Source organism: Strongyloides ratti (genome assembly GCF_001040885.1).
Source record: "Strongyloides ratti genome assembly S_ratti_ED321, chromosome : 2".
Lineage (NCBI taxonomy): Eukaryota > Metazoa > Nematoda > Chromadorea > Rhabditida > Strongyloididae > Strongyloides > Strongyloides ratti.
In genome coordinates, this window is record NC_037308.1 from 12,274,960 (window position 1) to 12,292,108 (window position 17,149).

General features: G+C 22.1%; 7 protein-coding genes across 7 annotated transcripts; 4 read left to right on the forward strand and 3 right to left on the reverse strand.

Annotated features, from left to right (window-relative positions):
- Positions 1–105: 105 nt before the first annotated feature.
- SRAE_2000392000 (Glycosyl transferase, family 31-containing protein) lies at positions 106–1,507 on the forward strand (the record flags this gene model as incomplete). Its single annotated transcript, XM_024642728.1, has 4 exons — positions 106–450; positions 497–1,012; positions 1,063–1,200; positions 1,259–1,507. The coding sequence occupies 4 exons, from the start codon at positions 106–108 to the stop codon at positions 1,505–1,507; spliced, it is 1,248 nt and encodes a 415-aa protein (XP_024508470.1).
- A 450-nt stretch (positions 1,508–1,957) lies between these two features.
- Positions 1,958–3,299, reverse strand: SRAE_2000392100 (Alpha-1,3/1,6-mannosyltransferase ALG2; the record flags this gene model as incomplete). The annotated part of the gene is made up of 2 exons (XM_024642729.1): positions 1,958–3,078; positions 3,143–3,299. 2 exons carry the CDS (start codon positions 3,297–3,299, stop codon positions 1,958–1,960), a joined length of 1,278 nt encoding a protein of 425 aa, XP_024508471.1.
- An 18-nt stretch (positions 3,300–3,317) lies between these two features.
- On the reverse strand, positions 3,318–3,626 carry SRAE_2000392200 (Hypothetical protein; the record flags this gene model as incomplete). Its single annotated transcript, XM_024642731.1, has 1 exon — positions 3,318–3,626. One exon carries the CDS (start codon positions 3,624–3,626, stop codon positions 3,318–3,320), a length of 309 nt encoding a protein of 102 aa, XP_024508472.1.
- Positions 3,627–4,523: 897 nt separating this feature from the next.
- On the forward strand, positions 4,524–6,352 carry SRAE_2000392300 (General substrate transporter family and Major facilitator superfamily domain, general substrate transporter and Major facilitator superfamily domain-containing protein; the record flags this gene model as incomplete). The annotated part of the gene is made up of 4 exons (XM_024642732.1): positions 4,524–4,601; positions 4,643–4,928; positions 5,130–5,468; positions 5,595–6,352. The coding sequence occupies 4 exons, from the start codon at positions 4,524–4,526 to the stop codon at positions 6,350–6,352; spliced, it is 1,461 nt and encodes a 486-aa protein (XP_024508473.1).
- Positions 6,353–8,893: 2,541 nt separating this feature from the next.
- On the forward strand, positions 8,894–10,171 carry SRAE_2000392400 (Neural proliferation differentiation and control protein 1; the record flags this gene model as incomplete). Its single annotated transcript, XM_024642733.1, has 3 exons — positions 8,894–8,975; positions 9,106–9,705; positions 9,753–10,171. The coding sequence occupies 3 exons, from the start codon at positions 8,894–8,896 to the stop codon at positions 10,169–10,171; spliced, it is 1,101 nt and encodes a 366-aa protein (XP_024508474.1).
- Positions 10,172–11,282: 1,111 nt separating this feature from the next.
- Positions 11,283–11,764, forward strand: SRAE_2000392500 (Hypothetical protein; the record flags this gene model as incomplete). Its single annotated transcript, XM_024642734.1, has 2 exons — positions 11,283–11,372; positions 11,504–11,764. The coding sequence occupies 2 exons, from the start codon at positions 11,283–11,285 to the stop codon at positions 11,762–11,764; spliced, it is 351 nt and encodes a 116-aa protein (XP_024508475.1).
- Positions 11,765–11,960: 196 nt separating this feature from the next.
- Positions 11,961–15,383, reverse strand: SRAE_2000392600 (Exportin-5; the record flags this gene model as incomplete). The annotated part of the gene is made up of 3 exons (XM_024642735.1): positions 11,961–14,878; positions 14,924–15,248; positions 15,294–15,383. 3 exons carry the CDS (start codon positions 15,381–15,383, stop codon positions 11,961–11,963), a joined length of 3,333 nt encoding a protein of 1,110 aa, XP_024508476.1.
- Between the last annotated feature and the right edge of the window lie 1,766 nt (positions 15,384–17,149).

A 17,149-nucleotide genomic window follows, 5' to 3' on the forward strand; every position in this document is an offset into this window, starting at 1 on the left:
AACAATATTCTCTATACTGTTATATTTATTTACATAAATATTTATATAATTATTATTAATATTATTAATTTGGCAAACAAAAAAAAAATATATTTTTTTTTTTTAATGCCTCAACAGGTTATTTACTTAGTGAAAAGTTTTAGTTTACCTATAAATATTTCTCAAAAAAATACTTTAGAATATCCAGTAAATGATTTTCTGATGGGAGGAAATTTATATAATAAGAATAATAATAATGTTAAAAGTTGTAAGATACTAACTCAATCATACAAAAGATCCCAACAATCAGAAAATAATGAAAAAAAAGAAAAAATTAAATTGGAAGAAACAATTGTAAATGAATATCAAAAGATAAATTGTTTTAAAAGATCTTTTAATTTTTTGTTATCTTCACCTATCTCATTTAAATTATTAGTGTTACAATTTATTTGGATATTACCTTATCTTATGGTAAGTTATTTTTTAAAATTTTTAATGTCATTGTCTACTTTTATAGTTAGCAAATTATCTAGAAAGATCATTACTACCATTTAGACTTTTATGTTATACGGAAACTGATTTACTATCAGTCCAAAAACCTTATCGGGAAGATTTTAATCAATGTATAAAACGATTTTTTCCTAGTAGAAATTATAACATGTCCAGTTGTTATTTAAATCAACCTCTTCAAACTTTAATAAATCCTAATTTTGATAAAAGTTCACAAAATGTTATTGTTATTAGAAGTGCTCAATCTTCTTTTGATTATAGAAATTATATTAGAGAAACATGGAAAAAAAATAATGAATATAATATGCCAGTTATTTTTGTCTGTGGTAATAATGGTAATTTTGATTTATCTATTGAAAATGAAATGTATGGTGATATATTACAATTAGATTTTGTTGATTCATATAAAAATTTAACTAGAAAAATGATGGGAATTTATGATTATTTTTTAAAAAATAGTAAAGTTAGTGAAATTATAGTTATTAATGATGATACTATAGTTAATGGTACAGCTTTAAATAAGGTATATCATATTTTTTTTTTATAAAATAAATAATTTTTATTTTTTTATAGATAACAAAAAAAAAATATGATTATCCTGTTATGATAGGTAAAGTTTCACGTGGTTATCCACGTCTCTTTTTTAATTGGCTTCCTTGGTATGTGTCATCTGAAGATTATCCAAACAAATGTTATCCTCCTTTTATACAGGTATTATTTACAATAAAAAAAAATAAATAATAAAACATTAAATAAATATTTTATTTAGGGATCTTCATTTATTATAAATAGATCTGCAGCTTCTTTAATTCATAAGAATATTTGTAAATTTCCTTTTGTACATTTAGATGATGTTTTTATGGGAATTATAACAAATTGTTTAGGAATTCAAAATCATCATGAAGAAGGATTTGATCATCATATTTTGGATAAATTTGTTGTATTCCATTATCAATATTTAAGATATTCACCAAAAAAATTAATGTCTTTATGGAATAAAATTAAAAATGATTTATAAATATCATATTTTAATTTATAGAATCTCTTAATATAATATCTTAAAATTAAACATTTTATTTTTAACACATTCCACATTTTAAAAATACTTTTATTTACTTATTTTTATGTTTAAATAAATAAAATTTATTATATAAAAATATTAACAATAAAAAAAAATTAAAATTTTATAATGTTAAAAAATTTGTATCAAATTATTTTACTTCTTTTATTACTATTAACTAATATGGTAATTACAGATGATTTTCCACCTCAAAGAATTGGTTTATCTGAGATATTTCAACAAAATTATAACTATGTTCACCGACAATAATTTTACCATTTTTTTTTCTATGTCAAATATAAAAAGAAAATAAAAATTTTTTTTTTTGTTAAAAAAATTTATTTTAAAATTAAATTATAAAAATAAAAAGTAATATAAAAAATTATAATTAACATAGCTATATAAAAATTAACCTCTATGTCGAATATTTGTTTTGTTTAAATTCTTAGAATATGTTATTGTTTCATTATTATTTGAAGGTGTCTTAATTTCAATTAATTGTTTTTCATTTTCTATCATCATTTCTTGAATTGTTTCATCAATCCTCCTACCATAACCTTTTGCTGAAAAATCTTTTTCAAATCTTTCTCTTTGATATTGATACATTTCATCTATATCTAAATGTTCCCATGATTCTTTTAACATATGTGTTATCATAGCTTCAGCCAACAATTCTGATGTAGGTTCTTTTATTTTTGTTCCTGTTATTCCTTCTAAAACTGTTTCTGATGGTCCACCACTATCACAAACAATTACTGGTCTTCTTTGTTCTAATGCTTCTATTGGTACAATACCAAAATGTTCATTTGGTGGAGTATATAATGTTGTATCACAATTTCTATATAAAGCAAATTTTTCACTTTCGGTTGGACTACAAATATATTGAACAATATCATTAACATCTAATTTTTCACTCATACTTAAAAGATTTTCATAATATATTTTTGATTCTGGTATATGTGGCATAACAGAACCTGCAATTTGAATAATTGGATTAAATCCTCTTTTTTTAAGTATATTAGCAGCTTCAACAATAATATCTAAACGTTTCTCTGGCCAAAAACGATTCATTGAAAGAAAGATATATCTTTCATTTTTTCCTCTACATATTCTACTAATTGGTTTCCCTTGTACAGCAATAGCATCTACATCACATGGAGGGTAAACAACTTTTAATTTATTTTTATTAATATTAGGCATAACTCTATGAAAATTAGCTGCTGTAAAATTAGAATTTAACATTACAACATCAACAGCTTCAAAAAGATGGGATTCAAGAAGTGATACAAGACTTGAATACCATCGATATAAAAAAAATCGTGATGGTGTAACAAGTTGTTGAGGGAAATGGCAATAAAAAAGTATTTTACATTTTGGAAAACGCCATTTAAAGATAGGGACACATGATGCTGAATGATCAATTATAGCAACATCTGGATTAATGTTATCAAATATTGAGTATAAACCTAAAGCAGCATTCTGTGACCACCAATCACCTGGATGACATGGTATTTTAAGATTACGTACCTCTATAAATAAAAAAAAATTATATTATTAATATAAACTTTTTTTTTATCATAAAAAAAAACATACCAATACCAGAAAAATCTTCATCTTTCCAATACTCATCAATCATAGTTGTATACCAAATAACATGATGTCCAGCTTTAGCAAAATGTCTTATTAAAGCCATAGTACACCTATCAGAACCACCATTCCATTGTTCTGGATGAATAATAACTATTTGCATTCTGAAAATATTTTTTATTCAACTACTTCCAACAACTTTTTTTTCTGAACACAATCTACGAACCCACCAAATGGCAATTGAAAGTGGTATACAAAGTGGTAACTGAATAAAATAAAGAATAAGATAACAAATTTTAAATGAAAAAATAAATTGAAGTATTTGAAAAGTTGTTGGAAACCAACAATTAATATTTTTCTTTTCTTTACAATATTCTTCTTCTTTATTTTCTTGATCCTCCTTAGGATAAAATGTATTGATATTGTCAGTTAAAATTAATGAATTATTTGATATACCTTCAAACTTAGATGTTTTGGTAAAGGAGTACATAAAAATTAAAGTATGAGAATAGAACAAAAAATATAATGTTCTATAATCTAAAGAACTATCTTAATAGAAAATAAAATATATATTTATAAATGTATATTTTTAATAAAATAATAATAACGATAAAATTATATATAAGTTAAAAAAAAAAAGTATAATATTTATATAATACTATTATAAGGATAAAATAATAGTAAAATTTTTATTCATTTAAATAAAACAAATAGAATATAATTTTTGTTATCTCTTTCTTGGAGTTTTAGACGTCATATATATTTAAAATTATCCTCATATCTTGAAGAAGAGGAGGTTCTAAAGACATTTCTTTTTCTCATTAATCATGGGTGTGTATTAGAAAATACATGACATTTGTGGATTTTATTTTCAGTTGTTACAATATATCTCTCTCCTTAAAATGAAGGTAGAGGTAGTTAAATTAATTAAAAGTGTATTGGTTGGTGATATGACCCTATGATAAGGAACAGGATTCATCATCTCATGACCGAGATATTCCTTGTTCGTATTTTATACTTCTTTTATTAGAAATGATTTAATAAAAAAAAGATTAACATCTAATTTTACTACATCTTTAATTAAAGTTTTCTTTTGCTTAATAAGACCAAAAATGATTTATAAAAGTTGTTTCATGTAACAAAAAATATTTTCACATTTTTATGTCTATTTTAATCGATGTTCAGACATAAAAAAAAAGTACCACTTTTGATAAAAAAAAGATTACTCTTTTTTAGATAAAATAAAAAAAAATTTGATTAATCATAAATTTAACAATAACAATTTACATAAAAACAATCTGTTTAACATAATATTTATCATTTTTTCTTATCATAATTATACCTTTATAAATAAAGTTAAAAAAAAATTTTTTTTTAATAAGTATATATGCCTTTACCAAGTATTCATTTAATTTTAATAACATTTTTTATAAGTTTTTTTGCAAATTGGCAATTTGCCTATCAAGTAAGAAATAAATAATTATTAAATATACTTATTTTTAATAGATAACATATATTAATACAGCATATGATGTTATAAAAGAAGAAGCTGGATATGGTAAAATTAATAATTTATTTATAAAGAATTCTTTAAATAATAATAATAAAGAATGGTCTATATGGTGGGGATTAATTGTATCAAGTTTTTATCCAGGTTCTATAATAGGATTTATATTAGTTCCATTTTTAATCTCTAAGTTTGGTACACGTCTATCATTTTTTTATTCAACTATTCCTGCACTTACTGGTTGTCTTATTCAAATAATTCCAATATTTATTAATTTCTTTCAATGTAAGTTAATATTACTAATATTTTATTTGATGTTTTAAAAATTTATCTTTATAAAATAAAATGTTGAATGAAAGGATATGTAAGTGTCAAATTTAATATGGTATACTGTTTTAACTTTTTCATAAAGATAAGCATCAATCAGGTCAAATATATATTAATTTAGAAATAAATTTGAAACTAATAAATAAAAATTATTTGTAGATTTTGACAGGAAAAATCTGCCAATATTTCTTGTCATAGGTAGATTTGTTATCGGCCTTCAATCCGGATGTTCTCTTTCTTTACTTCCACTATTTATCAATGAAATCAGTTTCAAATCTGAGACAACTTTCCTTTCAACATTCCAACAAATTTCTCAGGCCTTATCTACAATGATTGGGCTAATTATAGGATCAAATTATATTTTACCTATAAAATATGAATATAAATATTTGATTTGTCAAGTTGCTGCAATAATTCCAACAATCATTTTTTCAATTTTTATCGTTTTTGCTCCAAATACTCCAATGTTTATCATGAAAAAATCTAATAATTTAAAATGTAAGAAAGCAAAATAATTTTTTATATCAGTTTTTTAAATCTTTTAATATTTTTTTTCTTATAATAACAAACAGACACAAAACATATATTATATTAAAAAATTCATAGTACTTTTATATATTTTAGCCTTGGAGAAGTCTTTTTTATTTTATCGTGGATCAACTTTTCAATTAATTGAAAATAAATATTTATTAACAGGAAAAATAAGTGAAGAAAAAAGAGATACACAATTAATAAATGATAAAAATAAATTAAGTGCTGTTAAAGGTTTTATTATTGGTTTTTTTGCATCAATATCATATACATTTACAGGTGATGATATCATTGATTCATACTCATCAAATATTATTATAACTGCATTTCCAAATATAAAAAAATCTTTATTAGATATAACAGCTATTTTTTTTTCATTTCTTCTTTTTATTTCTTCAATTTTTGGTTCATTAATTATTAATAAAATTGGTATAAGAAATGCATTAATTTATGGGTTAATTGGTACTGCCATTAGCAATTTTTTTGTTTTTCTTGGAAATGTAACAGAATTTTTTTTATTAACAGTATTATCACTTTCTATGACAAAAATCTTTATTGGTATTGGTGCAGGTGGACCAGCTTGGTTTTTGATGTCTAAATTAATTCCACCAGAAATGCGTAATTTTTCACAAGCTTTTTCAATTGGATGCATATTGATAACGACTGGAATTTGTACTTATCTATACCCTATTCTTAACACTTATTTAAAATTCTACACTTTTATTGTCCTGTCCACAATTCCTTCAACTTTAATATCTATTATTCTATATTTATTTTTACCAGAATTGAAAAATAATACATACCATGAAGTTGAATACATTTTAAAAAATAAATTTTTCTCAGGTATTTGATGTATGGTTGAAAAAACAAAATTAGTTACATTGCCGGAAAGAATGTGATTTTAATATAAAAAAAATTTAAATTATTTATTATAAAAAATTACTTATAATTGTATATGTTTATATATAAAAATAAAATTTAAAACTAATTTTTATTTTTAATAAAAATAATTACATTCAAAAATAAATATACTGAAAAAAAAATATTATTTTTTTTTTACACATTATTCTTTACTACTAACTCTTCTTCATTTAATAACATAGAAAGGATTATTATTAGTAAATTGAAAATGACATTTATCATGAAAAAGTTTTTATGTTTGAGTTAAATAAAAAAAATTAAGATACAGTATGTTAACATTTTTAACTAATTATTATCTTCACAATATTAGATATATACATCATAATCAATATAACAAAGAAGCATTACAATTTTCTTAACATTTGTATATATTTTGTCATTTTTTTTTATTGCTTCATTAATATAAAATAAAATTAAAAAAAAAAACTACTTTTTATATAGTTTCTGATTGTATGTAAAAAAAACTACTTTGTATTATGCGTAAATAAGAAACGAACTAAAATTAGTTTTAAGGAAGAAAAAGTTAATTTTATTCTAAGACTTTCCATTTTAACAATCTTCTTTTTTATGTATCATGTTTAACTATTTATTTTATCAAACATTTAATACTTTTTACATGACATTTAAGAATGCTCATAATATTTTAAAAATATTTTTATATCTTATCTTTTTAATGTCTATTATATTTGTTCAATCCGAATATTTCCTTAAACCGGGACTTTTGATGTTGTGAAATAATGAGAGTAAGATTAAAGATTATAATTTTTCACAAAAATTATTTTGTACATCATTTTTAATTTTTATTTTCTATATTTTATTTTTATGAAAAATATTATTAATAATTAACGAGTATCTTAGATAAAATTCCTAAATAATTATTTTTATATCAATTTTAAATATACAACATAGTTTGTTCTTAGTATTTTAATTTTAAAATTTAATAATAATAATGAAATATTTTTAAATAAAGCTTGTTTAAATGTTTACAAAAATATATTAGTTTAAATATTTGATGTATTACTTTTTAATTAATTTTATTGGTAATTATTTTATTTTATCTTAATATTGTAAATATAATTTAAAACCGACTTAATTATAATGCCAGAAAAGAATTTTTTTTTCTTCCTCTTACCATTAAACATCTATTTATCATTTCTTTACATACCACCTTATTTAAATGTTTTTTTTTTTTTATTATTTCCAATATAAATAAGATTTTATTTTATAAATATTTTTTGGCATGCAACAATATTTGTAAAAATTATAGTTTCTTATAATGTCAAAGTTAATTTAATTCACAAAAACTATTCTTTAATTATTTGTTAAAAATGAATGACGTATTTATATTTTTTCATTTAAAATTGTATTTCATCGCTCTCTTTTTATATGATAAGAGAGTTTCAAATGTTTATATTAAAACTGATAAAAAGACAAAATTTTGTCATACAGATTTTTCATTTTTATAAATAATAAGAAAAGGAAAACTACATAAAATATTTAAGCTAATGATTATATTTTCTTATATAACATATAATTTTTATTCAATTTAAAATAATTAATTTTTTCAATAATTTTAATTAATACCATTTAAAAATATTACATACGAGAAAATATATTATTTGTAGTATATCTAATTAAGTCTTTCTATATAAAAAGTAATTCTACTCCGAAGTTATATTATATTTTGTTTTACAAGTATTTATATTAAAAATTTTTCTAACATTTTACTCAAATAGCAAGTGAAAAAGGTGATAAAACTTTTTTTTTATGATTAATATATTATATTATAGACAGCCTTAAAAATTCTTTTTTTAATATATTCTGACAAATATGTTATCTACATTTTTATTCTATATATATATAAAAATATAGATATATTTCAATACTTAAATTTTTAAAACATTATGATAATAATGGCAATAAGATAAAATACATACATATATATATGTATTCTTATTCTAAATAAGTGCCAAACTAACTGTTATATAAAAATTTAAAGAATATATAAAACTATATTACATCTTTTTCTATATAACTAGCTCTTCATATATTTTAATTTAAAACAACCAAAATTCCATATGAATCTTTTTTTTTTTTTTCTCTAATTTTTCTTTATATCCTTTTATATCTTTAAAATTAAACAAATATCTGTTTCTGTGAATAAATGTTTACGCATAATATAAAACAACCAAGCACCTCATTTTTCTATGACGTGTACGGCACTTTAAATGTTTTTTTTTTATCTATATAGTCTAAAATATGCCATATATATATTCATCCCTTCTAACTATATTTTTCTCTTACTAAACTGTCATTATATTATATTCATTTTTGAAAATGATACATAATATTGTCTAAATTTTGTTTATAACATATCATAATAGAATCATATATTTTTTTTTTTCAGAGAGTTGCTGAAAGCACAAAAATATCAACAAAAAAAAATACATACATATTTGTAAGCGCTCGGGATGCAACGGCGCTCACCAATATTTTTTATAATTTTATATTTTATATCTTTTTTTAATGGATCTAGTGCTTATTTGCATTTAGGTATGTTTTATATTTCCATACTTTTTTTTTACTTTATTAATATTTATGTAAATTAAATTTTTTTTTTTAATATTTATAATAACAGCTTTTAAATAAATATAATAATCACATGTTTTTATTTTATGTCTAGGCTCAAAATATGGATTAGACAATAGATATGTAAAAGAACAAAATCCGTATGAAGAAACATTTTTAGAGCCCAATGAACAGCAACAAATTGTAGAACCTGATTCGTATTATGATATTACAGTTGATGGTAATAATGATAATCAACAATCATTTCAACAACAATTACCTGAAGATGAATATTTACAGTACTATCCACCATACGAACCTATGACTCCTCAAAAAGCTGCTCGTATTCAAGAATTAATAAAAGAATTAGAGAATGAAAAAGAATTTGTTAACATCAAAGCTAATGTACCACATCAAAAAGATAATGGTGAAATTGAAAAATTTATAAACCAGGAACAAAATAACATTCATTCTAAATCAGAAGAGAAGTCAGAAGAAGAAGTTTTTCAACCATCTATAACTAAATCAAATGAAAAAGAAAAAGAATTATTAGTAAAACCTGTAAAAAAAGGACAATCAGAATTTGTTGAATATGTTGAACCAACTATTTCTAAAGGACAAAAGAATGTACAAAAGTTTGACTTTATGGTTTCATCTTCAGATAAATCCTCTTCAATTGCTGGAGTTTTTTCAAATGGTAATATTTTTATGGGAAGTAAGTTTTTATCTATTATTTATAAAATATTTAATACTTTATTTAAGTTATCATGTCAATGTTAATTGTTGGTGTCATTCTTGGTACATTAACTGGAGGGTATTATTATCGTAACATATACCGTAATCAAGATCCAGATTTTTCTGACTTTACTCACTATTCACCAACTGGACCAGGACGTGATAAAAAGTCAAAAAAATATATGAACGGTCATTCATTAGAAACAGGAGATGATACACTTGCCTACAAAGCACAACTTCAACATTATCAACAGGCTAAACAAAAGATTATCTATGGAGATGACGTTGTTGGTGAAGTTATACCAGGAGTAGATTATGATGAACAAAATAGTGATGAAGAAGTTGATGGAGATAATAACTATTCTGTTTATGAATGTCCTGGTTTAGCACCAACTGGTGATATAGAAATAACTAATCCAAATTTTGAAATCAATCCTACACAATAAAAAATATAACTTGATTAAAAAACAACCAAAAAAAAAATAAAACTTTTCGAAACCTTCTAGTTTTTTTTAAAAAAAACTTTTTGATTATATAAATTTATACCATATATGAAAAAAAAATTGGTTTACCTTTGAATTGATTAATACAACTAAAAAAATATTACCCAAAAATGATATCAACTTTAACTGTTTATCAAAATCTATTTAATTTTACCGACATTTATGGATGCAGGAGTAATATGTGGCAACAATGAAAATATGTGATTCTTATAATATAACATTAAATTTAATACTATTTTATGGAATGATGATCAAACTTTGTACTTTGTTTATTGTTTTTTTTTTTATCATGAATCATAATTATTCATGCAGTACTTCATGTCCCTTTAATTACCCTATTATCAATGATTACAACTTTTTATCTTACTTTAAAATTTACTTTCTAAAACTAAAAAAAAATAGCCATCGAAAAAAAAAAAATAATTTAAATGTTTTTTAATATGTTATAATGAACAATGTTGTAATGGAAAAGGAAATATGCGAACTTGTAGCTTTGTGTGGGATATATGTGAAAAATATATATACATAAAAATATGTTGTGATCTCTTTAACTTTTGATGCTTGAAAATTAAAAAAAAAAATTTATATATATTGTTTATTGGGGCTCTTTTAAATGTGTGGGGTTATACAATACTGAAAATTGAATGTTTTCATTGGCGTTGTCTATTTTTCATTTATTTTTTTATTGATATATGAAATAAAAATACTCTTTAGATTACCTTTTTTTTTATTATTAAATTATTTAACAATATTTGTTAATATCTTATGTGATACTGTATTAAAAAGTTATTAATATAACATAAATTTGTTATCACGGGAACGAACATTATTCAAAAAAACTTCTTTTCAAAATGTATTTCATTTAAAAATAGTATTTTTTCTTTTATTTATTGTTGTTGCTGTCATGAATAACAAAGGAAAAAATGAAACCATTGAAAATATTCATAATATTTTGAATAAATTTTTAAATCAAAATAAAGCAATTATTGAGATAATCAGTATACTAAATAATTTTCATGAACAAATAATTTGTATTAAAAGATGTCCTAAAGTTATGGTTACATGTGATAATTTTCCAGAATGGAAAGATATAATAATATCAAAATTAGAATTTATGTTAACAGAAAACTTTGACGATTTAAGGGTATGTTTTTATATTTCAATATAAAAAAAATTTAATTTATTTATAAAACATGTATACAATTTTAAAATATATTATTTAATATTTTCTGCTTCAAAAAACATACATTTATTATATTAATTTTTTTTTTCTAGGAAAATACTAACGAATGTCTGTTATTAATTAAATCATTTATTGATATAATAGAAAACAAAGATATACCAAGTATTAGTATTTCATTTACAGATGACATCACTGAGATAGGATGTATTATGAATGAATGTTATAATTACTATAACAGTTTACTAAATGACAATAATATTGAATATCCTTTAAGAATATTTCCCATAGTTGAAGAATCATCAACATTTCAAAAATTGTATGGTAGATTAATTTGTGATTTAAAATTATTATAATAAAAATAAATAGAAATTTTTTTTTAAAAAAATGTTTTATTTTCTCATATTTTATAAACACTGGGGAATATTTATCATATTAATATTTAAATATTAATACCACGTATATACTTAACAATAAAATATAATAATTAATATGTCATCAAAAGATTAGGAATATCTTATTTTCTTTTTGTTAATTTTTATCTTTAGTAAATTATGGGGAAAAAAGTACAGAGATTCCACTGTAGTCAGCTTCAGCTTTAAATTTTTCCAATTTTTCTATTTTTGGTAATTGTTTTAAATGAGCAGGTCTTTTATGTTGTTGGCCAATATTCATAGCAATTATTGGCTTCAAAACTTTTCTTACAATATCTCTTTTTGTTTTTTCAACTATTTGTTCATTGGTTCGAATAATATTCATAACTCTTGTATCAAATGAGCTTAAATTTTCTTCTGTAGCTTCTGGTACTTCAGCAAGTATTTTATATAAATCTGGATATTTTGGACGAAAAGTGGAATATATTGTATATATATATAATAATATAGGTCCAACAGCAACTTCATCAGAACCATGTATTTGAATTGTTAACAATGCTTGCGTTAAAAGATATTTTGCTATTTGTTCTGTACTGATATCTTTAATGGTATCAACTACAATTCTACATATGGATAATGATCTTATAGCTGATTGCGTATCTTTACAAGTTAATATTCTCATCAAATTTGGTATAAAATTATTTAAAAATGATTGCTCCTTTAAAATAATTGAACCTTTTTCATTTAATAATTCTTTTGTCATCTTCTTTGACTCATCACCACTTTTTCCATTTGGAGCAATAGAATCAGTCAAAAATAATAACCTATACATTGAAACTGTTTCTCTAGTAAGAGTACATGTTATATGTTCCATTAAAACTTCATCTTCTGATTGATCATCAGAAGTGTCGAAATTTTCAATATCTCTCCATAATTTATCTAATGATTTTGTTAAATGTTCAACAATACCAAATAACATAGGACCAATTACAGGTAATTTAGACAGTGGACATTTTGAAAGAAGTGGACTCCATGTACGTTTAATCCAAAATCTTAGACGATTGTAAGGAGTATAAGTGACATTAGTTACTAAACTTTTTAACATTTCATTACAAAGTGGAATTTCATAAAAATTTAAATATAATCGAGATCCGCAACTTCCTAAGATACTTTGAACGCAATCATGTAAGTCAGAAATAAATAATTGAGCATGTTCTAATGGGCTATATGTGTTAGGTGAACTTTGATTGGTAAAATCTGTTTCAGTTATTTGTGTTAACAGTACACGTCTATCATCTTTAGAAATTTGCAATAATTCTTCTCCATAAGAAGGATGAATAAGACTTGCATATTTAGGATCATACATCTCATTAAGTATGCAACCAAATCTAAATAATTTAGGTAAAAGTGGTAACAATATTTGATATAATGGATTTTCAACGTTTTCAGGAACAGTAACTTGTTGTAAAGCACCTTCAATTGTATATAAGTTAGATTTTAATGTTACTCGATTTTTAATGAATATTGATGAATTTAAATTGTTATCTTTTATTGGTTCTACATTAAAACCAACATACTGAAAAAAGTTAGCAGGAGATTTTATGATTTCCTGAAAATCATCACCTCCAATATATTCTATATTCATTTTTAAAGCATTATACAAAAAGTTACTCTTTACGTTAGAATCAAGACATAAATTAGATAAGGCAGAAAGAACTTGAACTAAAGATCCACGTTGCATTATTGTAACATGAGAGAATGCTTCACAGCAAACTTGATAAACATTATCTGCATATGGTTGAATGACATCTGATAACATTGTTACTAAACGACACATAATTATCATTATATGACGCTTGATAACCTTAACTTCATACAATTCATTATTTTCTAGAAAAAGAAAATATTTACATTGATTTAAAATTGGAACTATTCTATCAGGATGAGAACGAAGAATATTAAATAATGGACTACATATAGACATTATCTCATTAGCCAATTTTAAATCATTAATTGTACATAGTTGTCTAAAAACAGAATCAAAAATAAATGTTAATGAATCTTCTGTTGTTGAATCTACAATTTCTTTTTCATAGGCAGAATTTACAACTGTTTTAATGTATTTTTGGAAACATTCCCATTCAGCGTTTGTAATATCTTGTGGTACTGTTAAACAACGATTTTGAAGCCAATCAGCCATGATATTAAAATATTTATCCTTATAATCAGCAATTGTTGTTTGGACAATCCTACAACATCTAGCTCGTAATTGAACAAAATCTCTTGTAAAATCCATTTCATTATCATAATCCATTCTACAGTAATGACTTGTTGTATCATTATCATTTTTTGAAATTGAACCAACTTTTTTCATATATTTAACAAAATTTGTTAAATTTATTTCCATTAATTGTTTAAATTGTGGAAGATTTGCAATATCAGGATTTAATACCATACTAATAATAACAGCTGAAATATCTCCACGAATAATAAGTGATGGATGGTTAAACAAAGCAAATAAAGCTGTTAAGTAAGTTGGAAATGTATCTAAATCAACATCACCAAGAGTTTTCCATGTTTCAGTAATCCTTAAACCAAGTTCACATAATAAATCAGTAAGAACTTTTAAAAATTTGTAATATTCTGGAGATGCAGCACCAACAATTGCAGCTTCATTTGCAGCCGTAAGTATAGCTTGAACAGGAGTTTTTTTTAACAATTCATGAATAATAAAAGTTTCATCGGTCTTACTTCTTTTTTTGCACACTAATTTATATAAACATTCAGCTGCTTCTTTGTGAACATTAGCTGAACTACAAGATAACAATAAACAACATACTTCAATAGTTTCAGTTAATTTTTCATTAACAGATTTTATTGGTACCCATACCATTGTTTCTGATATTAATTCCAAAGCACTTTTTACTAGAAGAACATTTTCATTTAAATTAGTAGAGATACATTTATGAATGCGAAATAATGTTATTGAAATAATGTCGTTAATTGAAACTACCAAAGAATTATATAAATCTTTTCTCCTTGTAGTATTTTCTATATTTGACAATGTCACAACATCTTCAATAAGCCTTTTGAGAACTAGAAAAATCATATAACATTGTGAAGCTGTAGCATTTTCCTCACAAATAACATTTTTAAAATTATCTATTAAATCAGGCCAATTTTGAGGCCATTCTTGTTCAATCATTAAAACTAAAGATCTTACTAAAGCAGTTTTTATAGATGAATCTTGACTATCTAATGTAAATTGTCTCTGAAGCATATGTTTCAAAACACCATCTCTCATTTGAATTAATAATTCTAATGGCATTCGAACCCATGTATATCTAATTAGATGATCTAAAATATTCCAACCAACATGTTGAACAACAATATCTTCAAAATTTACTAATTGAAATGCCAATGGTATAAGTGTATATGGATCATTATCTTTAAGATTTTCTATAGCCTAAAAAAAAAAATTAACTAAAATTATAAAAAAGATGATACGTACTTTTGTATATTCGATTCGCTTGTCATTTGGTGTTGAAACATCATGAATAGCTTTAACTGCTGCAACAATCTCATTAATCTGTCCTGACATTAAATCAAACAATAAATAAAATTCTTCTTTCAATAATAATAATTATCTTTTACCAATTAAAAACGCTTAAATAAAAAATAATTAATTATTTTATAATGTTGGGATTTTAAAAGGCAAAAGAGGAAACAAAGAAATTGTTCTTGTCACGAAAAAATATGTGGAATTGGGGAAATATTTTAGGTTTAAATGTGTCGAAATATTAATCGCTATAGGGTTTGTTTTTTCTTATTTTGTTATTTGTATTATTAATTTATCAATCTTTGAAAATTATTTTTTGTTACATTTCATAATTTTTAAAAAAAAAGAAGTTATTTTTTATTAATTTATCAATGAAAAATTATACATTTTACCTTCAAATTAAAATAAGTGAAGTAGAAATTTTATTGTCAAATAAAAACTTTTACAAAATAATTAAATTATAGAAAATTAAAAGAAGTAAACATTCTATAAAATAATAATAATAACAACAACATAATTGTGAATGAAAAAATGCAAACAATTTCTTAGCTTTTATGTTTATCAAAAAAAGGACAAAATGACATTAATAATTATAAAAAAGATTATAAAATTAAACTTGTAATTTTAACTCAATTTCTTATAAATATATAAAAAAAGTATATTAATTAAAGTTATTTTTTCCATAATTTTGCATTAAAATATTTGTTAAAATTCTTTTTTAATTAACTTTTAATACAAAAATAAAATGTTAAACTTATTAGTAGTGAGCATTTTACTCAGATTATTGTAACTATCTTTTTAAGTACAATTGTTAAATTTAATTAAAAGTTAATTTTTTTAAATATTTAACAAAACATGAAGTGTAGAAATCCTTATTAATTTATAATAAAACTAAAGAAATTTTACATGAAAAATTGATGAATAATTCCAGTCTTATTGTTGTCAAAAAAAAAACAATTTGAAAACTTGAAAAATTTTTTTAAAATAAGACAATATCTATTTTATGTTACATAAAAATTTAATTGATCTCACGTTTAACACGAATTTAGTGTTTTTTCTGGGTCAGATTTTATTGAGATAAACAAAAAAATATTCATATATTTTAGCGGAAAATTAAAGTAATTATTTGCTTTATCTATTTAAAGTTTGTAAAAAGTATTTTTAAATAAATAAAGAAAAATTTTATTAATAAATTTTTTTTATATTTATTTTAGAATAAAAACTATTTTGTATAATATAAAATTGTTTAAAGGAGAAATAAAAATAAATTGATATGACAAAATAATAGCATTATATATATAAACTGAATATTCAAGACTTATAGTAATAAGTTTCTTCTTCTACTTTGTAACCTAAATAAGAAGATAATAATGTTGTGCGGTACCGTTACCATATATTTTGAAGAATTCATCTTTGCGCATTTTAAAAAGTAGTAAAATATTTGATAAAAGATTGATGAAAGAAAGAAAAATGTGTATTATTAATTGAAAGCTGATTAATGTATAATAATAATAAGTCTATTAAAGGTATATATTGATAAACTATTGTAAATTTATAAAATTAAAAATTGATGAATTTGTTACTTTTTTGTATATTTTATATAGTTAGCATATTATTAGTATAAAGTTTTTATCGTCACTTTAATTAAAACTATTTTTCATAATTTTTCAATATAATAATAAAATAAAATTGTTTTTATTTAATTATTATCTAATAATATAATATTATTATAAGTATTAATAATATTTATATATTGTTTATAAAGTTTTTTATCATAAAGTACAAATAAACCTTTTAATATTAAAATA